General features: G+C 34.8%; 5 protein-coding genes across 5 annotated transcripts; 3 read left to right on the forward strand and 2 right to left on the reverse strand.

Moving 5' to 3' along the window:
• Positions 1-5,968: 5,968 nt before the first annotated feature.
• Positions 5,969-9,546, forward strand: LOC136800587 (chitin deacetylase 8-like). Its single transcript, XM_067057242.1, has 4 exons — positions 5,969-6,473; positions 6,754-7,062; positions 8,326-8,553; positions 8,824-9,546. The coding sequence occupies exons 1-4, from the start codon at positions 6,314-6,316 to the stop codon at positions 8,958-8,960; spliced, it is 834 nt and encodes a 277-aa protein (XP_066913343.1). The 5' UTR covers positions 5,969-6,313; the 3' UTR covers positions 8,961-9,546.
• A 2,810-nt stretch (positions 9,547-12,356) lies between these two features.
• On the forward strand, positions 12,357-14,863 carry LOC136800780 (chitin deacetylase 8-like). The gene is made up of 4 exons (XM_067057436.1): positions 12,357-12,935; positions 13,348-13,656; positions 14,018-14,245; positions 14,718-14,863. Exons 1-4 carry the CDS (start codon positions 12,398-12,400, stop codon positions 14,861-14,863), a joined length of 1,221 nt encoding a protein of 406 aa, XP_066913537.1. The 5' UTR covers positions 12,357-12,397.
• A 208-nt stretch (positions 14,864-15,071) lies between these two features.
• LOC136800612 (tachykinin-like peptides receptor 99D) lies at positions 15,072-16,366 on the reverse strand. Its single transcript, XM_067057257.1, has one exon. The coding sequence runs from the start codon at positions 16,338-16,340 to the stop codon at positions 15,378-15,380; it is 963 nt and encodes a 320-aa protein (XP_066913358.1). The 5' UTR covers positions 16,341-16,366; the 3' UTR covers positions 15,072-15,377.
• Positions 16,367-18,828: 2,462 nt separating this feature from the next.
• LOC136800613 (octopamine receptor beta-1R-like) lies at positions 18,829-19,795 on the reverse strand. Its single transcript, XM_067057258.1, has one exon. It carries the CDS (start codon positions 19,780-19,782, stop codon positions 18,829-18,831), a length of 954 nt encoding a protein of 317 aa, XP_066913359.1. The 5' UTR covers positions 19,783-19,795.
• Positions 19,796-22,043: 2,248 nt separating this feature from the next.
• Positions 22,044-22,831, forward strand: LOC136800781 (trace amine-associated receptor 13c-like). The gene has a single exon (XM_067057437.1). It carries the CDS (start codon positions 22,085-22,087, stop codon positions 22,829-22,831), a length of 747 nt encoding a protein of 248 aa, XP_066913538.1. The 5' UTR covers positions 22,044-22,084.
• The last annotated feature ends 1,137 nt before the right edge of the window (positions 22,832-23,968 follow it).

A 23,968-nucleotide genomic window follows, 5' to 3' on the forward strand; every position in this document is an offset into this window, starting at 1 on the left:
TATCCCCATTGGCAATCCAATAGAAATTTTCATCCCCACTGAGGAAAGAAGTTCCACCGGGGCGCTGAGACAGGGGTGTCATCTTGCTTGAGGTTGTTGTTTATCTTGGGCTCAAACTTGAATGTAGCAGGACGAAAATGCCACAATCTTTTTAAATTTTCTTCATGATTTTTGCTTTTATTCAAATCCATATTTTTCTTTAAACCGAACAATAGTCAGTCATCAATAGTCAACAGCTAATTTGAAATCCCTTTTTTTTCAATATTGTTCAATTAAAAATTATTCTATTAGAGCAAACTTATATTCGTTGATTAGAGAAAGTTCCTATAAAATACCCTTTGAAGGCGACTCTTTCGTAACATTACTTTTATAAAATATAAAAGATTTTGTGGAATATTATAAGAAATAAATCTCCCTCCAAAGTTCCTTAACAATAAGACTAGAATTCTCGACCTTTCTTATAAAAAACGAAAAATATATGCCTTATATGGGGCAAATTACATTATTTGAGTGAATAGAACAAGAATTTTTAAAAATTTTGAAAAAGTTTTCATGTTATGTTTTAACATCGCTATAAAGGGAAAAAGTATTTGTTGTAAAACTTTTAAAAATCTTTGTTTTGATTTCATTTTTGAGCCCCGGGTAGTTAGTTACTGCCATGTATACATAATTTTTATCAAATGAAAATGGTTTAGGTCAATATTTTCCTTTTGAAATTGTCAGCTTCTACACCCCTGTATCACACCGCGAATGAAACCCACCCGAAAAGACAAAAAGCTAAAAGTAGCCTAAAACTTCATCGCCATTGGAAAAGATACACTGAATCCTCCATCCTTATTGGGAAAACACTATAAAATTTTGAAAATCTCCAGAGGCTGAAAAATAGCTCCCTCCCTTAAAACAGGACTTTTTCCATCCCCATCGGTATTTCGATCCTTCTCACGCCACCAATCCACACTGTGGTTTCTTTATATTTCTGAACATATTGAAGCTCCCACTGAAAGCTTACAGCTTACACTTACATCTTACACTGAAATACCTCCAAGCCATCTCAAACTTTCATCTCAAACTATTTGTGTTGTTTTTAAATAAACTACTTTTATTTCCGATTGATTAAAATCTCTCGAAGCAAAATTCTTCCAAACAGCAGATTGGTTAATTCTTATTCACTTTCTTTCATTTTTCTGCACTCAAAACAACTCAGACCCATTCAACTTTTTTCAATCCAAAATCCATCACCTAAAATACCATAACATATTCCCGTGCCATCAAAATCCAGAAAATCCGCTTTCTCTCGCTTTCGTTTTCAACGAGCCTCCCTCGCTAGGGCAAAGAAGATTATTTTTACGTAAAAACTGTTGGAGACACGCTGTTCAGTACGTCAAAAATATCTACTATGACCATAACAGAGAGGCTCAGCTGAAATGAGCCTAGAAATCTCACTCGCCAGCCTCCTCAAGGCCTCCTCGCCAGTTACTCGCAGGCGAGTATAAAAGAAAATTACGGGAAATCGGGAAAATCGGTTTGAAGGGGAGATCACAGCTGTATACAGGTATATATCGTTTCAAAAAGGACTTCACAGTCAGTAAAACGATTCGAAAGTATATTATGAAAAGCATGAAAAGTATATAATCATTTTAGAATTTGACAGTTTCATTTCAGAAAAGTCATATCAGATTATTGGAAATTTGTTATTTCAGCCAAAAATTAAAGGAGGCTCAGGCCTACCTAGCCTACCCCTAGGCCCGACCCTGGTTAAGGGTAGGGTAATTTTTCCACCGAGAACATTAAAATATCCTTAAAATACTAGTAGCTGTATTTAAGGTGGTTCCCACAAAAACGCTAGAAGACTCATTAATTTAATTTAATTTAGCCTAAGTTAACTTAAGTTTGGGTCAAATAAGAGCTCTCAAGACTTTTTCAAAAAAAAATTCGAAATTCTTGAGATTCCCTATAAATTTCCTACTAGATTATTATTATTTTTTGCTGAGCTATGCTATTTTTAGTGCACAATTACTGATTCGTCAAAATGAAGAACAAATCAAATGTTCACAATGACGTCAACTTTTGTTATTTCGAGAAGACAATTATAGGAGATATCCGGTTTATAAATATAAACATCCCTCAAAATCTCAAGTCAAAAGTTTAAATGCTTCAGGGCCTATCTTCTTCAGAGTTTTTCTTCTTCAGAAAATCACGTATAAAGTTTTTCATTTGCATTTTCGCTGACAAAAGGACAAAATATGCTCAGTTCAAGATGTCAATTTGTTTGACTTGTTCCAAAAAGTGAACATATCAGTAGTCATTTAAATTAATTTATTTAAAGTCTTCAATACATAGTCACTCTGATCACAAACGGCGAGCACTAACAACGGGCCTCTTTAAATTCCATCTTACATCGTTGCGGTATAAAACCTCTTGTGGTGAGCGGGGAGATTCCCTAATGACCAAAAAAATTCCCCAAAGGTAAAAGTCAATCTACAGGGATTGTTTGAAGGTCAACTTTTAAATTAGCGTTTTTTGGTGGGTTTAAAACAAAAAATCCACTTAAGGCGAAAATAAAAAAAATGTAGTGTTTCCGGAAAACGACCGGGTCAAAAAGAAAAATTTTCCGACCCGACCGCAGACTATGGGTTCATCTATATAGTTCATTATAAAGAAAATGAAGTTGACCGTTCAAGCCATCAAACGTGTCGTTTGGTTAGATATTCCCGCTTGTAAATCAAGTTTTGTTTGTTAGTAGTTGATACATTAGTATCCAACTCATATTTTCATTTTCCTGTTTTCAATTGTAACTGTTTTTAAGTTGTCGCCTAATTAGTGCTTTCCGTAAGGATCAATTACGGTAAAAAGCATTCTCAGTAAAAGTAAATTTGGGATTTCCAATTAACTAAGCCATATTATACCATGCTAAAGCCGCTAAATTTAAGAAAAAATAGTCTGTTCTGAGAAAATTTGATCCCTGGATGAACTCATATGGTCCGACCCAATGCATGTGCCGCCCTTAAGGGTAGGTTTTCCGAGGCCCTCGAAATGCACTGTAAGGGTGTACTCTTGATAGAGTGCTACAAGGGGCTTCTTTTCGTTGGATACTGTTAGGATGTTTTTTACACTGTTTTTTTTGGCGGTACATGCCGTCGTTTAGAAATCGAGTGACCCCGGAATCTGAATAACTGTTATATAATAATTGTTTCCCAGTTATCTAACATTTTATCAGCATAAAAAATATGAGTAATCTTATTGGCTAAAGCAAGCTAAAAACGCGTACATAAATGCTGTATTTCATTTTGTACTGTACAAATGCAAGACCGCGTTCAAAAAGGGGTCTGGTAAGCGTGAGAGGGGCGAGAGATCATATTTTGTACAATTTTATGATTAGAAAGGTTTTCTCTTTGCTTCCAATACACAACAACTTATCAAAAGAGTTTATGAAAACCCAGGGGGGGGGGTACTAGGGTTGGCGAATGAGGGGTATGTGCGGACGGGACCTCCGAAAACCGACCCTTAGAGAGACTGATTTTCGCTGAAAAGTTGACCCTTAGAGAGACTTTTTGAAATTTTCTTTTCGAATTTTGAAAAAAGTCATACCCTTAGAGAGACTTTATTACAATTTTTTTTTGAATTTTGAAAAAAGTCATACCCTTTATAGAGAGACTTTATTACAATTTTTTTTTCTGGAAATCAAAAAAATTTCTAGATATTTTCCGGCCCTTAGAGATAAAATAGCACCCCTTTATTAGTAACCCGGTTTGTTCCGGCTTGGTAGATAACCTAAACTTAAGCCCTAGTGAGATAATGTGGTGAATCAGGTCAAAATTTATCGGAATTTTCATCTAAGTGTTCCTCAAATTCTTGTTCACCTATTCTCAACATACATGATTCGTTTCAAAGTTATTATTTTTTCCTGTGACATTTACCATAATTTTTTTCTTAATTGAATAAAAATCTCACTGTCCTTGCCTTGGAAAAAATTTTCACACCAGTGGCTTTTTGAGATCCCAAAATTAATACCGGTGAAATTAAACTATTTTCTTAGTCCCACCTTAGTCACTAGATCACTGAGACAGGGGTGGAGAATAGACATTACGTTTTATAAAGGCAGAATAGGAAAGATCATCGAACAAACAATGTTAGACACGGATACCTATTATTTAAAGATGCTAATTAGCCTATCATCAAGTCTTACAAAAATTCTAATTGTGCTAATCAGTGTAATTTGATACACTACGTAAAGGTCAATTAGAGTTATTGATTTCAATCAAAGAACCACCAAGGAAAGCTGATTGAAATTTTCCTAATTCTAACGGAATTACAAATTTTTTTTTCGTCCTATTCTTTGATGCTTTTGTTACTTAATCAAATTTTATGAGCAAATGATGAGCAAATCACAGCACCTTTGTGTATGGTATTTATACATACATTGATGCTATATCAATAAGAATTGATACTTTATCTATACCTCTGGAAAATGAGGACAGAAAACTGAATTAGTACACTTACTTATCCCAAAACAAGCATAAAAGTAACCGCGCTTTTCAAAGTTTTCCTATTTTTAAACAGGTGTGGCTAGACTTCTATGGTGACATTTCAAAGTTTTTGATCCCAAATACAGACTTAGGAAATCCTGTTTTTAAGCTTATTGTCCAAATAAAATGTCTACATTGTAATTTATGTTTAACAAGGTTTCCGGGTTAGCCCAATATAAGGGCTATAGAAGCTATATTTACATCCTATCGGATATATATTAAATAAACAAGAATGCTTTGAATCTTTTCAAAAGGAAATAACAAGAGATTCATAATTGGTGTTCGAATTTATTGTTGTAGCATCTAGTATAAATACATACCCCGTAGAAATTACATGTTATCACATTTATCATCAAGCTCTTCCAAAGAGGAAAATCAGTAATAATGAAGCTCTACATGAGGTTATCATTCTTTGTTTTATTACTGGTCATGGTTAGCAAAGTTTATTCACAACTCGCGCCTGGTAAGTAATATTTCATCATCTCGTCCAAATAAACCCATTTGGTATGTTTATGTTAGGCGACTGTAGTACAGTGGTAGAGCATCCGGCTACGGTTCGCAAGGTTGTGGGTTCAACCCCCAGCCGTTCATACCAAAGATTCCCAAAATGGTACTTGATGCCTCTTTGCTTGATGCTCAGCAACTAAGAGAAGGATCAAGGGTAAGTGGAGAAATCCAGGGAGAAAGAGTGGCGCCCTCCCCTACCTTCGGGTAGATAGCTATCGAAAGAGGAACCTTCGGGTCGCCTCCGACGGTGGTCGCAATCTTACTTACTCACTTACTTACTTTATGGTATTGGTGAGATTGACTACGTTGTATTTTGCCAGTATTTTGCTATTTAATAAGACATCATTTAACACATATCCAAACCATTTGCTTACTCCACAATTTTAAACAATGAAAGAAAAAACTTTTGAGACAGTTAGTTCATTCTAGCCCCATTCTACTTCCGCATAGAGGTGAATCTCCTTTCTATATGCATTAAAAAAGAGCATCTTGATAATAGAGATATTATTCTTGAAAAGAACTGTAAGGATGTTCAGCAGAAATTCAATTATACTGAATAATCAATCCCCCCCCCGGAGCGCAACCCTATCATCTTCTTTTTATTTTTAAAATTTTTAGGTTTTTGTATTGGGAAACCACGCTGGAACAACCATCCAACCGATTGTGAAAAATACGTTCAATGTCTTGCAAATCAAGCGTTTATTGGTGAATGTCCAGCAGGTTTATATTGGGATAACAGTTTACCTGCTTGCAATTTTATTTCTCTTGTTAACTGTGAAACAGGTTGGTAGCTTTGAGTATAGCTTTTTCAAGTTCTACCTATCTGACAATATTTTTATGCGTATCTATGAGCAAGAATATGAGGTTTTGAATTTGGTTGTTATGATAAATTTAGCCTATTCTTTTCCAAGATATATAATAAGTTTTAATGTAAGAAATCTTGAAATTGACTCTACAATCTAAAATTATCATCAGGAGTAACAACTGAAGCGACAACGGAAAGTACAGAAGCGACGACAGAAAGTACAGAAGCCACAACGGAAAGTACTGAAGCCACAACGGAAAGCACAGAGGCAACGACGGAGAGCACAGAGGCGACAACGGAAAGCACAGAAGCGACAACTGAATCAACAGAGGCAACTACAGAATCAACAACCGACGGTAATCCACCTCAACCAAATTGTGCTGTTTGTCAAAACAAAAACAACGATGAAGATTGTAGGTGTATCGGGAAAGACACTCCAGAATCCATTCCAAAAGCAAACACACCAAAGCTTGTCATGATTTCATTTGACGATGCTGTTACGGATCTAAATTATGCTTTATATGCAGAACTTTTTGATGATCGTAAAAATCCCAATGAATGTCCGATATCAACGACTTATTTCGTGTCCGATGCAAATACAATCTATAATCGAGTCAGAAATCTTGCTGAGAAAGGTAATACACTGTTTTGTCAAAGCATCTAGAGTTGAAGTAGAAAACCTTTACTTCTTTGTACCTGTTTCAATTACGGTTTTCATCGCAAAAGCTCTTTCATGGGTCCAAAACCATCGTCTGCTTTCATAAATTCTATCCCTTTTGGCCAAGAAAAAGTGGTCTGAAAAGGTTGACTTTTGTGAGTTTATCCGATAATCCTTTAATTTCAGATTCGTAAATCATACAAGGCTAGCCAATACTAAGGCGAAAGATTATTGTTCAATCTTTTCTTTTCATACAGGTCATGAAATAGCAGTCCATACAATATCTCACCGAACACCAACAACATTCTGGGCGTCCGCCACCCGCCAACAACTGATCGAAGAAATTGTTGGAATGAAAGAAAAACTTGAAGACGAAGGAATCGAGAATGTGTTAGGATATCGAAATCCATTTTTACAAACGGCTGGAGATCGAACGTTTCAAGTATTACACGAAAATGGGTTTTTGTATGATTCAACATTACCCGTTCTTTTTGATAAGCAATATTGGCCATATACATTCGATAATGGTGGACCTTCACAATGTGTTATCAACCCTTGTCCAACCAGTAAGTAAATACAGACCCTGTGGAATTTTTTCCACCCATAGTAGGATCAGGATGAATATCTATCGACATTCCAACGGGGATAGAAATTGTATTATTCTAAGGTTATGAAAATCTGGTAGGGATGGTTTTGGAGTGCAATTTTTTGGGGATAAAGTCATTTTCCAGTGGCACTACAGTTTTAGTGTATGGGACGAAATTTTTGCCAGGTTTTCCAGTAGGGCGGGTCTGTGAAAACATTGGGTATTAATTATGTTTGTGGTGAGCCTGTGACTTAAAAAAACTCTCTTTTAAGGGAGCGGTCATTAATAGTATAGCATTACCGGGGTGGAAGGGATTTTTTTGGCAGACTTCTTATTTTCATACCCTACCAAAAGTTCTCAAATAAATTTCATACCCTACCAAAGTTGGATGAAAATTTTCGTACCCTACCCCATACCAGATGGCAGCTTAAGTAATAATTTTATACCCAACATTTTTAGATTAGCTTGCAAATTGTCTTTCGTTTAACATTCCCCATCTGAAATTTCGACGTTCCAGAAGGAACATTGTTTTTACAAATCTTTTTTAGCAGTTCTGATCTATACATGAAAATAAATCACTCTGCAAAGTTTAAGGCTAAATGGTATACTTGAGCCCTTTTTATGGCACTTTTAAAATTTCTCAGATTTCAGGGTTTCCAAGAATAATAATCGACAAAATTGAAATTTTTGTTAAAATAATATTCAGCTCAAAATATTTTCGTACCCTACCCAAAGCCCTCAAGTCTTTTTCATACCCTAACCAAAAGAGGGAAAAGAAATTCCTGCCCTACCCAAATCCCTTCCACCCCGGTATATATATGCTATACTTAATGACCGCTCCCTAACAAGTCTTTAAGAAATGACAGCCTACCCCGGCAGACCAAATTCTGTTTCAAATATTTAAAAATTATGTGTGCTTGGAAATTGATGTTTGAAATTTTTCCATTACATAGACCAAGCCCAATTCTAATTTTTTTTAATGCTAAACTCAAAGATATCTTTTTTATTTTGGCTGTTTTACCTCGTGTTGGTCACTTTATAACTCAAATGTCTCCTCCCAGCTGGCGCACAACGTTGTTTTAACGTTTAAATAACGTTCACAACGTCAATATAACGTTAAATGAACGTTGAAACAACGTTCAGTGCCAGCTGGGGGTTAAGTGAAACAAGTTTTCTCTTCTCTTCAATTGTTAATACCAATGTAATATTACATGTTAATCAACAACATTTAATTTAATTTTAGGCTCATTCCCAGGACTTTGGGAGATTCCAATGCTTCAAATGAGAGATACAGCTGCAACATGCTCAATGTTCGACGCTTGCCACAGATATAGTAGTCAGACTGAAGATGGAGTTTTCGAATTTTTCAAAACAAACTTTGATCGACATTACGAAACATACACGGCGCCTTTTCCTTTGTTTACACATGCTTCCTGGATGATGCATCCTGCTTTTGCGTTCAGGAAAAATGGTAAGCACAAAAGCTTTTATCCAAAAAAAATTGTATTTCTACGTCGTGGTCACAAAAGAACCACTCGATTTACAAACAATAGTATGCATGACCCAGGCCTTTTTAATCGGACCCCTGCAGAGCAGTACTTTGATTGGAGTTGGCCCAAATTTAGTGAATTTGGGTGAAAATCAATTCGCAATTAATGCATTCTCCAAAACTTTTGGTAATTTAACTTGGACATTTCAAGCAATTTTCAAAATCAAGTTTTGATGGTTTTTGTATTTTCAGGATTCATCAGATTTTTGGATTATTTGGAATCACGAGATGACGTTTACGTGGTGAATATTCAGAAAGTCATTGATTGGATGAGATCACCAACGCCTTTGGCTGACATCCAAAATGATTCTGGTCCTTTGAGCTGCTAAAGCATACCGTGAGAACGGGTTACTTTGTTAGTGGAGGCTAACATGTATACTCATCAAATGAATGATCTGGCTGGTCATTAAAATACAAAGTTAAATCAAAACAAAATGGTAGGGAAGAGCTGCGAGCGGAGCTGCGCAGTTAATTTGTTTTCAAAATTTAGTCATTTGATGGCTATGCAAGTTTCCCTCCACTGATGCAAGTTACCTGGCTTCACGGTAATTGCTAAGTTTAAAATTAAAGAATGAAAACATAATTGCTCTCAACCTGCGGGAATTACATACAGCGGAGAATCTTATTTTTTCGAATTACACAGAGATCTGCATTATAAAAATCATTTATTTAGAGCTGGGAATAAGTTCGAATTAGAAAAAAATTTGAATATTAATTTCTAATTTGAATATGACTGGGTCGATAAACCCCAAAATAAAATTTTGAAATCGCTTATATTTTCAAGAACTAGGCGCAATTCAGTGTCCCAGTATACGTATCAAGGGTAAAGTAAAAGTTTTGGTTAACATACCGTAGTATTGTAAATATTTTAGTTTATTTGTTAATTTTAAAGAAAAATTTAAAGTGTCGTTTTTTAAATCTTTTGTTTTAGTCCAAAAATAATCAACAGCATATATCATATAGAATGATACAGTATGGTCCTCGGTATATATTAACCCTTTAAGTACCATTGACAAGTATATTAGACACGGGCTATTCCCTGTTTGAGTTAGAAATCGTCATTTTTGGTCGTAGGAATCGGATCGGGTTTCATGATCAAGCAAAAAAAACAATCAAAAGTGAGTTTTTCCAGCAAGATTTTAAGCCAAAAAGTCAAAAAAAGCAAAGATTTGACAAAAATTCACTTTTTAAAATTTTGACCGTTTTTTGACCAACGGTCAACGAGTGACCCAAGAACCTCCAAAATTTGCCCTGCTTTACTTGATTCTGTCCTCTAGCGAATTGATTTTTACTACTGGACACCTTTCTATCATTCAGACAGATACGCGCAGCCCATCTCAAAATTGAATGGCATGAAAGAGGAGACTCTAAGCTATCCAACGAGCTATAAACAAACTTCTAACTCCTTCTAGATCCAGAGATATAAGCGTTTAAAATTTGAACTAGCAATTTTCTTTTAAAACTTAGAAAAAAATGAACGTGTTACTTAAAGGGTTAACCGCAAATTAGAAAATACGTAAGGCTGGATATGTGGGGTGGTGTAGCACATCTGTGAGTAATCTCAAAATCCTACCGACTTTATACTTCATATCACTCGACTAAGAAGCGCCGAACTCTCTTTATTATTATATCTATTTTTCGCCTAGAAATCGATAACTTGTATAGTTATGTAATGAAGCTATCAGACATTCTAATTCAAGAATTTTTTATTCAAAACAACCGGATATGTTAACTGCCTCTATAATGTTTATTTTGAGTTGACCTTTGTTTTGAGGAATTCTTTACATGCATGCTCCAATCACGTGACTTGCTTAGCTTTCAACAATACAAATTATATTTTCCCCAATCATGAAGCCGTTATTTTTTAGTAAATTTTACTCATCTTTAGTGAAAAACGAAATGAAAGGATATGTTATTTTCATTTTCATTTTTCTTGGAATAGTAATGACATCCGACATCCTCACAGGCTATATTTTCAAAGCCAATTTGTGACAAGTTTGGTATGTATCGATGTAGGTAGAGCATCCAGCTACGTTATAAAAGGTTTACGGTTCGTTTCCCAGCCGGGTCATAACCAAAGATTCCAAAAATGTTATTTGATGCCTATCTGCTAGTCAAGAATAAGTGGAGATATCCAGGAAAATGAGTGGTATGCTCTCAATGAAATATATGCCCCAAGTGATAGAAGCGAATCTCCTTGGTAGGAATTTAAGCTATTAAATCCTAGCAGGATTTCGTGGCCTAGCGCGGCCTGCATTTTTTTTGCACAAATGCCAGATTGAAACTAAAATCTACCGCTAAATTTCAGAAAAAAATATTACTCGAAGATATGATAGATCCAATCTGTCGTCAAAAATACAGCTATACGCCTTTGTTAAGGCTTCACTTTTTCTTGCATGAGAAAGGTCAAAGATTTGCTTCTAGTCCTTCGGGTTTAGACTTCATTGGGTGCTCTCTACCTTCGGGTCGAGCTACGATTGCACATCTACTTACCTTTATAGAGTAAAGTAAAATAAAAAATAAATAAAACATTATTGGTGTTTTTCTTTGCCGTGCTGATTAGGCATTGCTCACAGATACCTGTACCTCTAAATGAGTATTTCCTGAGTTTAACAGAATTGTATCGACATGCCAAATTTGTAAATCTTTTTTTGCAGCGGTCTATATTTATAGTCAAATATTCAATAAAATTGCAATAATGAAGAAATAGGAAGTTGGTTACATTGTGGTGTTCTTCTCATTTTCGGCAAATAGCAATAAAAAGACCATGAGTTTAATAAGATAATCGATTCGTGTTAAGGACACCAACCACACTGCAGCTATTTTCCTATATTAGAGTCGCTAGCGAACGTATGTAGTGGAGAACATTTTTATGAAAATAGCTATCGAAAGAGGAGCCGGTCACCAACTTACTTACTCACTTGTTAAGTTTTATAAACTTTTGTAAATTTCACAAAAACACAAAAAGTTTAGAACATCGGATGTCTTGGATATCGTGTCACAACTGGGTCACTTAATTGACAACAATGTCACCAAGTGTGTGAAAAGACTTTGTCTAATAGGATCATTCATGATCTATTTGTGCCGCTATGTTTTCTTCGTTTCTCCATGGCAAAATGCTTGTTTTCTATTTTTTAATAGGAACTTGATTTTCACTTGCTTTTGTTATCATCGCAATGTCAAAAGTTTTCAAAAGGGCTATCACAGGTATATCAAACATCCTGATTTGATTAGCAATCATTTTTTAGAATAATAAAGTTATAAAGTGCACCATGTCAATTGAAATTCAGCATCAGAGGTGGTCATAGTCTTGTTTTAGTCAAAGCTCGATTTTAAATATGAAAATGAAGAAGATTTTCTTTTTAGTGGTATTTTCTTGTTTCGTTCACACCCGATTATCTTCTGGTAAGATTTAGTGTTCCCAGCTGGCACACAACGTTGTTTCAACGTTCATCTAACGTTATATGGACGTTATGAACGTTGTATGGATGTTGAAATAACGTTGTGTGCCGGCTGGGTTATTTTTCATTATTTATGTTTACAGACCGATCACCCTTGTAACAATCCAACTACAAAAATTTGGTGAAATGTCTTCTGACCTCTGAAAACTTTAATCTTACAAGTTGTCAACTGTCCCGGGCCTGAGCTAATAAGGTCTCAAAGTAAGTAAGTGTTGTTACCAAATAATTTTTAATCTATAATTTTAAAATATTTAACAGGAGCAAATACGAACACCCAAAATAATGAAAATGTCAGAGAGAGCGGTATGGGGACAAACCAAGAGAATGCCAAGAATGCAATTGAAGAGCCTCAGATAGCAACAATAAAAACTAACCCATTCATTAATAGACGAATGAGAAAGAAGACCAAAGAAGTCAAAATGAACGAGAAGAAAGCTGTAAACAACTCGGTTACCAGAACCAAGCTTAAAGGGAAAAAAAGAAAAGAAAGAAGTAGGAAACTAAAAAGGGGGAAAAGGCCTGTTAGCAATAAATACAAATACGGTTCGATGAAGAACCAAGCTCATCGATCACCAAAACCAAACTGTGATGTTTGTAAGAAAAGTAAAAAGAACAAAGATTGCTGGTGTGTAGGTTTTGAAACACCTGGTCAAATTCCAAACCGAAAAACACCGAAATTGATTATGGTGACGTTTGATGATGCCGTGACATCAGCAAGCTATGTTTTGTATGAGGAGCTTTTTGACGGTCGGACTAACCCTAATGGATGCCCAGTTGCCACAACTTTATTTGTATCTGATCTTGCAACAAACTACGACCACGTAAAAGACCTTTACAGAAAGGGTATGTTAGTATTTATTATTTGAACCGTGATCTGATTCTGTTTGACTCTATCATTCCCACTGGGAAAATTAGCCAAAAATTGTCTCTGGTGAAAATATTAACTTATAACTATATCCCAACTGATTTCCCAACATGATTTCTGATTTAAAATTTCGCGGAGAAATCCCCTTTGTCGTAAATATTTCGTCTCTGATTGTAGAACTAGAACAGGGCTCGAGTTAGAATTTTATTATAATGCAAAGTCTTCTTGGTAAATATCCACTTGGTAAATATCAACCTTTTCCTACCAATAATGCCCAGCGTAAGCGTATAACTTATTCATCTTATCCACATTGATTACAATTTTCTCAATATGGGTCTGACTGACACAGACAGAGTACTATTTATATAAATCTAAATTTCCTGATTATAGGTCATGAGATTGCAGTCCACACGGTCTCTCATCGAACTCCATTAAACTTCTGGAGAAACGCAAAACGACGTGAACTAATCAAAGAAATTGTTGGAATGAAGAAAAAACTCGAAAAAGCTGGAATCAAGAACGTAGTTGGATACCGTAATCCTTTTTTACAAACAGCTGGTGATCGAACTTTCAGTATTTTGCACAAATATGGGTTTGTGTATGATTCAACTTTACCTGTATCTCATGGGAAACTGTACTGGCCGTTTACGTTGGATAATGGATTTCCATTGAATTGTGTCATCTCACCTTGTCCATCGCGTAAGATTACAAATTTTCAACTTCTTGATTCCGATTTTTCTTAGTTTCTCCAACTCGAGCATCTCTTATTCAAATTAGGCACTTTGGTAAGTTGGTCATTAATCTTTGTGGTTACACAGGCAACTGAAGCTAATAATGGTTTAAAAATGACAGACAAAACAAGAATTTAATACATACTTAAAACAGAGAGACTTTAAGCACTCAACGAGCTTATAAACAAATTCTAGGCTACAACAATGTAGTATGATAGCATTTAATTAGGGGTGAGTACAACATGTATTCATTTTCAAACGTAACTTTTTTCATTTGACGCTTGCTATAACAGTTCTCATCTTAATGTTACACAAAATTCTATATGTAGGTCGATATCCTGGATTTTGGGAAGTCCCAATGTTACAGTTGAAAGATATAACAGCGACGTGTTCAATGTTCGACGCTTGCCATCGATTCAGTAGCAACACCCCAGATGGAGTTTTCGAATTCTTTAAAACAAACTTCGATCGACATTATGAAACAAGCATGGCGCCTTTTCCGTTATTTGCGCATGCGGCCTGGATGATGCATCCTGCATTCGACTTCAGAAAACAAGGTGAGTCTAGGAAGTTATTTTTCGAAATCAAGTTCAAAATTTAATAAGCATGGTAGTCTGAATCGCAGACCTCTATAGATTTACTTCCTATCTAAGAAACTTTTTTTGCTAGAGGATGAACAGAAGCTTATAAGCATGGCTGATCTAACCTTAAAACAGATCCTCCATTCTGTACATACCACGGTCTACTACACTATAAAGGAATGTAGTGCATGTGCATGATCTGATTGGTTGTTCAAGAAAATATAATCAAAACCAACATTGTTTTTTCACTTAGTCAATAACCACACTCGAAAGCTTATTGAATATTCATACCAAATCTAAATGAAAAAATGAAAGTGGTCTAATTGCTGAATTAAGATTCAAGGTCAATTTAGAGATACTTTTCATCAACTTCTTTTGTTTTACTAGGCATTACGATACAAGAAAATCTTGTAAAATTTAATGAATCTTATCATTTTTGTATTTTCAGGATTCATCAGATTTTTGGATTATTTGGAATCACGTGATGACGTTTACTTGGTGAATATTCAGCAAGTCATTGATTGGATGAGATCACCAACGCCATTGGCTGACATTAAAAAGGATTCTGGTCCTTTGAGTTGTCCAGGGCTTTAAAGGTTGTCGTGTGCTTTCTTTTAAAAGTTTAAAAAACGACAAAAAATGAAAAGCATCATAGGTGTCATAAACTTATTTGATTTTATTTAGCCAGAATATGAAGTTCAAATCAATTTCAGATGATATATAACATTTGCATATGAAAAGTTCTTCTTATAAATATTATTTCAATTTTATTTTTATATTCGTGAAATTTAGCCATCATTATCCCATCAAAGGTTTTTTTTATTACATGATATTTTTCTACGTCATTAAAACAGTAATCAGTTATTTCATGGCTGGGCATTCTTTTGCAATTGAATGACAGAAAATTTAATTTTTTTAACGTCTTTCTCGAAGATGCACATATTTGTGCATTCCTCTTCTTCCTGAAAAAGCATTCTTCTTCATTCTTCTTGCACGAATCTTATGAAATTCACATTCAAAAAACTGGATTCAATTCTCGTCCAAGAGTCTCGGGTCTATAGCCAATTTGAAGCTTCGAAATCAATTATGTGGTAAGGGTATATTTACATTAAAAACGACTGATAACTTCAGCACTGGTTGCCAGAGTCGTTGTCGAAGTGTCCATCCTCCGAATACTCAAGGTTCTCTGTTTTCTTCTTTGAAACCTCTCAAACAAGCCTTTAAACCATTTCCAAACTGATTTTCGAATAAAGTGAAAGTAAATCAGAGGATTAATGACCGAATTAGATATAGCGATTGTGAATACTATATTAACTCCATCTGACATTTTCACTGAATACATAAATAATACCCAATAGAAAGCCATTGGTAGCCAACAGATCATAAAAGCTGCCACAACAGTTACTGAAAGAACCAATAGTCTCTTTTCTTTGCGTTTCCTAAGGTTCTGGATTGTCGACGTTTCCTCCTGAAGTCTAGTCATCCGTTTATTGCTTTTACGGAAATAGTACCATATGAAGAAGTAGACCCCAGACATCAAGAATGCTGCTGGTAAAATTACGATTGGATATAAAATAAACTGTAAACGCCACGTTGTCAAAGGGTCAGCGTGATTTTTTAAGCCGTAGTGAAAAGCAGTCAAAAACACAATAGATACAAGCCAAATTCCAATGCAAATTAAAATAGCCTTCTTTTTACTGTTTTTACGGTACTGGACTGGCCTTACGACGCAATAGAGTCGGTCGATCGTTATTGCAACCAGATTTAAGGCTGATATAATCAGCGATATTCTTAAAACAACATAGGTCAGAAAGTTGAAGACCTCGAGGTAAAGGTTACTTTGTGTCGAAGGGTAGTTGATGTTGATGAAATATAACATTTTAATCAGTATTTCGATAAAGCCGATGAAAGTATCAGAAATAGCCAAGCTTAATATATAAATGAGTGGAATATTCAGCTTCTTGTTCAATTTAATGATGAAAAATATTTCTAGCAGATTTATGATGAATGCTAAAGTACCAAGAGTTGGACTCAGAATGTCCCAGCATAATTCTCGGATGTTGCTCATCATCTTTCGATTACCAGAGTCTTCAACCAATTATATCAAAAAAGTGGAATTTGGAATATATGCAACAACTTATCGTTTTGAATCATTTTTAAATCTCTTTGGATGTTGAAATTAGGATATTTTTTTCTTGTGATTTTTGCTGGCTGGATCAATATTTGGATCCATGTTCTATTGCAAGTTCAATGTCAATATTAAGAACTTATGTTATCAGTTTAAATCATAATTTGATTACTAAATCATATATATTCAAACATTGACCATGTGAGGGTGAAAAGAGAACGATTTTTATCTTCCGCTCCTTTCGAGATGAAAAAAGCCATGCCAAACGTCTGCTGATTTCTGAGTCTGCACTGATCCACAAAAAAAATGCCAATATTTTAAGCCCGTAGCGTAAAACGACAATGAACACTAGGGAAACCCTGCGGTGAATGAACCAGTTGTTTTAGAATATAAGAATTAATGTGGGGTGGAATAGGAATTCAGGTGGCTTTAAGTTTCGATTTTTATAATGGACATACATAATACACGTTTTTTATAAGAGAAAACTATAAAAGAACATAAAGCTTCGATGGCCAAAATGTTAATAACAAGTAAAGAACATTTAAAGGCTTTGCAAACTCTAAAACACCCAATTTCTTGGGAAAATGAACAAAAATACTCAAAAAATGGCGAAAATAGGAACATGTTAGGAACATTTTTAGGCTTAAAACTCCAAAAAGTTAAGAACATCTGAAGGCTTTAAAAAATTTGGATCTTCTTATAAAAAAAGGTGTAATACGAAATTAGATTGGGTTTATATCGAAAATTTAGAATTTGACTGCGCTGTAATTTATTTCTATTATTACTACACCGATACCGTGTGACGTCATTTTCACCCACAATCAGACATTTTTCTTAGAAATGGCAGAAAGGATACGTATAGGATGATTTAGTAACACCTTTCTTACCTTTTAGGATTTTTTTGTTCCCGTTTGGACCTGCGCATAGTCTCGTGTTTGTTTTTATTTCTTGGGTGAAAATATGTCTGTTAGGAACAGAGAGCTTGCTTAAGATTTTGTTGAAAATAGTGCTTAACTGGATTTTGCGAAACCAGTCTATTGATCAAAGGTGCTTAAAATAAGCACTGTAATCTTTCTAGCAACAACTTTCCGAAAGGAGTTTCTCTGCGTACAGCTTGATCGTTAAGAGAGTCTTGTTTAGCATACAAAACAACAAAATTATCTTTCTAAAACGAATTTTATTATTTTGCAAGCTAACAAATATAGGAATATTTGTTTTAATATTACGTAATGAATAGAAGCCCGTAAGAACAGATAAAATTTTTGAAAAGTTTCGCATAATATTGACGTAAAAATTTACGGGTTTTATTTGCATCTTTTCTTGGTTTTCTATGAAAAAGGATTTTTATTTGATTATTACGTGCGAGCTCTTGTAGTCCAGGGAAAGTGTGCAGAAAAGGATGCTATTGTGCTTTCTTGACTAGAGAGCATGAAATTTGGTACAGTGGTACCTTAGGGGGTAAGAAACATTTTAAGCTCCTGACCCACTTCCAGAACACCTTTTTGTGTATTCTACTGACCAAAATGCCTTCCAGGCAAGAAAATGTCTTTAAAACATGATATACCGGTGGAAAGTTTTTCTCACACTGATTCTAAAAAACATCACAACATATTGGTAGCTTGTCATGCGTTAGTCAACCAGTTGTGGTTGAATCAGTACTTCGCAGTACTTTTCTTTGTCAGGGGTAACTTGGTTTTTCAGTTAAGGTCAACTAGGTTGAAAAAGATTATGCGTTTCACTCACTAATTGGAAGCTGAGTACACCCCTATATCAGTAACGACGTCAGATCAGCCCCGATAGGTAACCCGGTGGAAATAATTGTCAAAAAAGCCTAATTCCTAGTCTCGGAAGGATTATGAGTAAACCTGGTAAAAACTGATTGAAATTTTCTACCCCGATCAAATCTGGAAAAGATGAATAATCGGCAACCTGGTCAAAAAACAAATATAAACATTTTAATAAACTCTATGTAAACCAAAGTCGCTAACCCTACCCTGGTTGAGTTAAAAATTTCACACCACAATTAGTTTTTGATATTTCAAATTCAAACCCAATACATACTTAACCTGGTCACTGAGACAGGGGTGTATAAATTGCATCTATTTTCGATAATTGAGGACTGATTCTGTACAGATGGCTTCATTTCCGTAATCCACATATCAATACGCTATTTTTGATTGTCTGTTAGAATATTGAGGGTCTAAAAAGATTATTCTGGTACTTTTAACAACAAAAAATGGCATGGTCTGTAATTTTTAAAGTGTGAGAGGAAGGAAGAAAACATAGCGACGGTATTCAGTAAAGAGAATTAGATTTTAATACTTTTTACAACAAGACTACAGTAACTGCGAGGTAGTCCCACCAAGGAATCTAAATATACATAATTTGTATAGTTTAAAAAGAAATATAATATTTTGACTTTTCTGAAAATTTACACAACCGCAGTTTGTTGTGCACTCCTACTCCTTGTTAAAGTTCGTTTAATCCTCTGAAACAACTTTCGTCGGTCAAAATTGATATAAATCAAAGGGTCTAAAAGAGAATTCGAAATTGCAATGATGAAAAATATATTCTCCAGTTCTCTTCTCTTGACAGTGTGTCCAAGAGCTTTCAACAGTGAATATATTGATAAAGGTACCCAACACACTGTAAAAGCCATCACAACAGTAAAAGCTAGCACAATTAATCGTTTCTGTTGGCGATTTCGAATAAGTAACTGATTCTGTTGTTGTGGCGACGATATTGAAGATGCGGAATCTACTGAAACACCTCTTGGTTTGCGTGTGGTCGTTGGTGATTGCAGTGTCTTAAATTTTCTGTTTTGTTTCTTTGTTGCTCTCCAAATGAACAAATAACAGTTGGATAACAAAATGACAGTTGGCAGGATCAAGACAGGAAATACCAGCTCCTCGCGATAAATCTTTTGTTTAGATTTACGATAATACCACGAGAAGAAAGCTATCGTTAAAGCAACAATCCACATTAGGATAGCGACCACGATCAATATTCGGCGTCTGTCAACACTTCTGTATTTTAAAGGGCTAACGACGATCACCAGGCGATCTATAGTGATTGCAACGACATTGAAAATAGAGATGAATAGTGACATTCGAAAGAAAACATATATCAAAAGGTCCATTGCCATAGTGTAATGGTTATTTCTGAAAAGATCTTTATTTTCCAATGCCATGAAATACATTGTCTTGGTCACAATAATGCAAATACCAACGAATAAGTCGGATATTGATAAGTTCAAAATAAAGATCAAAGACGCTGGCACGCTCTTTTTTCTTCTCTTGATAAGAGCGATTTGAACCATGTTAGCAAGTACAGCCAAAGCACCAATAGTTGGGCTGAGGTATCTCCAAATGTCCTCGCTTGCCATTTTTATGACTTTGTTGACTAGCTCCTTCTTACTTTCATGTCCCAAATGAATATATCTCGAGAAGAATTTGTAGGTATGCAGATAAAACCATAAAGTCAAACATTGAAATTGTAACATATATGTGAAAATGTCATGATACCTAATTTCATGTTTGTATTTAAAATTTACTCATACCATTAGAGCCATTAGAGATTTTGATTTGTGTTTGTGTAATTTGTTATTGCAAATATGCAAGATTTTTCTTGTCAAGATTTTCTCCGTTCAAATGTTGGTGGTTGGATAAACATCTAAACCAATGTAAATTCAACCTGTAAAACAAACTAACATTTTTCCTTCATTAGGTATTATAGGCGTTTGACTGTAATAAGCCTCTTGTTACACGATGACGTTTATGAGAAGAAAATAGAAAACCAAACAAATAAATATCTTGACAACCAGTTTAACGTCAATGTTGTGTCACTGAGTAATTTTTATCCTGGACGCGTTCTGAATTTTGAAATCTGAAAAAACATGAAATAACATGAGACTAGACATTTGGATGAGAAAATCCTTTACCTTCTAACTGAAACTTTATTTTTCACCAAAAATGCAATTTATTTCGTAACAGATCCTACATCAGAAATATATTTCATATATTCTAACATGTTTGGAGTACCTCCTGTCTCACAGCCCCGGTGGAACTTTTTCCACCAGTGGGGATAAAAATTCCTATTGAAATCCAAAGAGGAATAAGAGTTCTATATTATCTATCTATCTAACAAGTTCAGTGGGGATGGTTTTGGAGCCCAACATTTAACTTTAAATTGGGGATAAAACAAATTAGCTATATTTAATTGGGCCGAAATTGTAGGGTATTTTCCCTAACGGGGATGACAAATCTATCGGTCGCTATCTCAAGATCTAAAAAAAGGTAGAACATCTAAGAGAAATGACGATATCGCCGGAGCAATCTTCGAAGCAGGGTTGTTCAATCCATCAAACAACTACCCTTTCTTAAGTTACATTTTCATTAACATCAGCCCACAAAATCCGGCTATGGTTTCATTGCTTACAGAAATACGAAACCTTTGAATTAACCTTGGCTCTCGAACTTTATATTCATTTCAGTGAGTAGGTGGTTGAGTGGGACAGGCTTAATTAATTTTCAACTTTGTATTTCTTCTGCCAAATACTCCCAACACAAGGTGTACCAGACGAAGTGAGAAGCGTGACAAGTTCCCTGTCTAAAAACTAATAGTGCGGAACCCCATGTTAGATCCGTGTTGTCTTTTTCCATCAAAATGTTCTTTTTGAAAGTAATTTTTCGAGAAAAATGAAAATTGAGATTAAAAGCTGTTTTTGTCCAAACATTAAAAAAGTAATTTTATTTGACCAGGAATGAAATTTCAATTGAATTTCCTTTTCTTTTTCAATATTTTCATAACAACGCTCGATATTGCTTTCTGAAAAGCACCTGCATAGTCCATATAGTAAATTTATGATGAGAGAACCATTTTTTCAACTAGATGGTACTAGTGAGAAAATGATCCTTCAGGCGGGAAAATGTCAAGAAAGTTTCATAAAAGGAATAGAAACTGTTAGTATTTTTAGGGAAAAATACATCACATGGTCAATTACAGTAAACCGACGTTTTGACCGAATATTTTAACCCTATCACAAACGTTAGTATGGTTATTTGTTAAATCGGCAATTATATTTGGCAATAAGAAATCTTAGAAGTAATATTATGTGAATTGAGATTGTTTCGACTGTAGACTTGGTAAAATAGTTTCTTAAGAGGAGGAAAGGGGTACTCATTATTTTGGTCTTCAAACAAAGAGGGTTGAACTTGTCTTACATATTTTTCATGAAAAGTTACGTAACGTATATGACCCCAATATTTTTGTACAAATGTTACACAAAATACGACCCAAATGTATTTCTGCTATTATAATTGCTTTCAGGTGAGACAGCAAGTCTTGAGCTCTTAAAATATCAAACGCATCAATAAAAATATAAACAACTGAAAATCAAAATGGTATCTAAGACGTTATGGGAAATTGTGGCTCCTGTATCTGGTGTTCTGGCTATCATAATAAATTCCATGACAATATTCTTCATTTTGAAGTTTAAAAAAACTCTCAGTATACCTCTGTTGTATATTTTGAATTTGGCATTATCTGATTTACTGGTTGGTATCATTGAGATTCTCATAAAAACAATGTACGGTTTGCAACTATATCATTCTTCCATTGGAAAAACAAGAATCTTTTTAGAAGTATACAAGTACCTACTTTACGTTGTTCTAAGAGTTTCTTTGGTAATGTCAATATTGAGTCTTGTTTTAATAACCATCGACCGATTAAAATGTGTTCTACGACCTCTCCAATATCGCAAAAGAAGCAAACGTAGATCGAAAATAGTATGCATCATAGCTTGGATAGTAACTCTTACAGTACTTTCATTTTATTACTACTTGCTAGATAGGTCAAAATTGCAAGTAAAACTGAAAAGAAGAATCGAGCTTAGCTTTTATGCAGCTTTGATTTTCCCAGCTACAATTTTGATAACTGGTATATATTTTTATATCTGGATACTTGTCCGTAAGAGTAACAACAGTATTACTAAACTGCAACAAGAATCAAATCCGGAAACGGTTACAAACAATGATAGAAAGCACAAAGAACGTAGACTAATGCATATATCGATATCAATTGTTGTTGTGTTTTTTATATGTTGGCTACCGATGGCATTTATCTCACTTCTGATGTTGTGTGGAATTAATAAACAACACGGGATCAGTATCGCTTTTGCATTGGCGATTGCTAATTCTTTCATCAATCCATTGATATATTTATTTTTCAATCGAAAATCAATTTACAAATGGTTTAAAGGAATGTGTTGTAAAAACACATCATCGAAAAAAATCGACCACTATATTCTGAAGACCATGAGAATCAGAAGAATACCAGAATCAAGTCCAAGTCCTTCTGTCAAAACTTTTGAAGCTGTTCTCGACAAAGATACATCTAGTATAGTCATTAAAGTTGGAAGCTTAGAAGCAGGCTAGAAAGAAAAGCTACGATCTACCGGTCGATCGGCTTGGAAAAAAATTGAAACTATAATATTTGCAACACATTCTTTTCTTTCTTTCTTTGTTACCGGTGGCTCTTTGTTCGACGTTAGTTCATGCTGTCTGTGAGAATTTTGTGGAATTTTGTTGGTTCTTTCTAGAACATTCGAGACAAGTAATATAAAAGTACTTTTTATATCGCTGAAGAAAGTATGACCGATTTAGTATTTTAGAAATTTTTAACCTAAAAAAAACTTTTAATAAGAGTTAGTGATGTTTTACTCTTAAAATCAAAATTTCATCCAACATCCAATTCGAAAAATGGTATACTGGATGAAATATTTGACAGGCTCTCCCTGGCTTTTATCTCTCGCATAGACGCAGTATCCAACTCTATTTTTCTTCTTTACTTTGCTTTGCTTTTATGTTTCTTTTACTTATTCCCAAAAATTAGAGGCAATGTTTCGAGCACCTTAAGGATATTATGGTCACATTACACTCCCAATTTTGTGCCCGCTAAAAATGATCAAATGACAAATCTTAATTGCAAAATATTCTGCTATTCTACACACCTTCAGGTTACACTCATTTTCCATCCAGATTTTTTCCATCTCATTTGAATTTATTTACACTCGAATCAACATAAAACATGGAATTATCAATCCCCGAGTAGTACCCATTGAGTTTCATTCTGTTGCTATGTCATGTTGTTTAGCCCAAACTGATTAAATAATCCTACTGGGTCTGTGAGAAGGGAGTGTTCTTAAGATACATGTTAAATTATCTGACAAGCTGAATATCCTAAAAACGAACGCAATTTCTCCTATGTTTCTTGTTTAAAACGACCGTTGATTTCATCATCATCATCAATCACCTACGCAGAAAAATCTAGATTAACTTTTTCCAAATCTTTCAAGGTATTGCTACAATCATGGTCAGAATATATTGGGAATCCAAGGTATTTTATCATTTTTCAGAATTTCAAGTTTGGGCGAGAATGACAATGTCAGGCTTTCTACTTTCTTTAATCGGGCATTTCGATTTAGTAGGGGTTTATTGGCTTCAAAGCTATATTTCGAGCCATATTGGAGCATTTTCGAGCATTTGGATCCCCAGCTCCTAAGGTAAGTCTTG

This window comes from Clytia hemisphaerica, unplaced genomic scaffold, assembly GCF_902728285.1.
Source record: "Clytia hemisphaerica strain Z4C2 unplaced genomic scaffold, Clytia hemisphaerica genome assembly, whole genome shotgun sequence".
NCBI classification, from domain to species: Eukaryota; Metazoa; Cnidaria; class Hydrozoa; order Leptothecata; family Clytiidae; genus Clytia; species Clytia hemisphaerica.

Bases quoted from the DNA above. Each gene is read 5' to 3' on its own strand.
- LOC136800612 (XM_067057257.1), bottom strand. From the start codon at position 16,340: ATGATGAGCAACATCCGAGAATTATGCTGGGACATTCTGAGTCCAACT.
- LOC136800587 (XM_067057242.1), top strand. From the start codon at position 6,314: ATGATTTCATTTGACGATGCTGTTACGGATCTAAATTATGCTTTATAT. The intron at 7,063-8,325 runs GTAAGTAAATAC...ATTTAATTTTAG, and splicing joins TATCAACCCTTGTCCAACCA to GCTCATTCCCAGGACTTTGG. The intron at 8,554-8,823 runs GTAAGCACAAAA...TTGTATTTTCAG, and splicing joins TTTTGCGTTCAGGAAAAATG to GATTCATCAGATTTTTGGAT.
- LOC136800780 (XM_067057436.1), top strand. From the start codon at position 12,398: ATGGGGACAAACCAAGAGAATGCCAAGAATGCAATTGAAGAGCCTCAG. The intron at 12,936-13,347 runs GTATGTTAGTAT...TCCTGATTATAG, and splicing joins AAAAGACCTTTACAGAAAGG to GTCATGAGATTGCAGTCCAC. The intron at 14,246-14,717 runs GTGAGTCTAGGA...TTGTATTTTCAG, and splicing joins ATTCGACTTCAGAAAACAAG to GATTCATCAGATTTTTGGAT.
- LOC136800613 (XM_067057258.1), bottom strand. From the start codon at position 19,782: ATGGCAAGCGAGGACATTTGGAGATACCTCAGCCCAACTATTGGTGCT.
- LOC136800781 (XM_067057437.1), top strand. From the start codon at position 22,085: ATGTCAATATTGAGTCTTGTTTTAATAACCATCGACCGATTAAAATGT.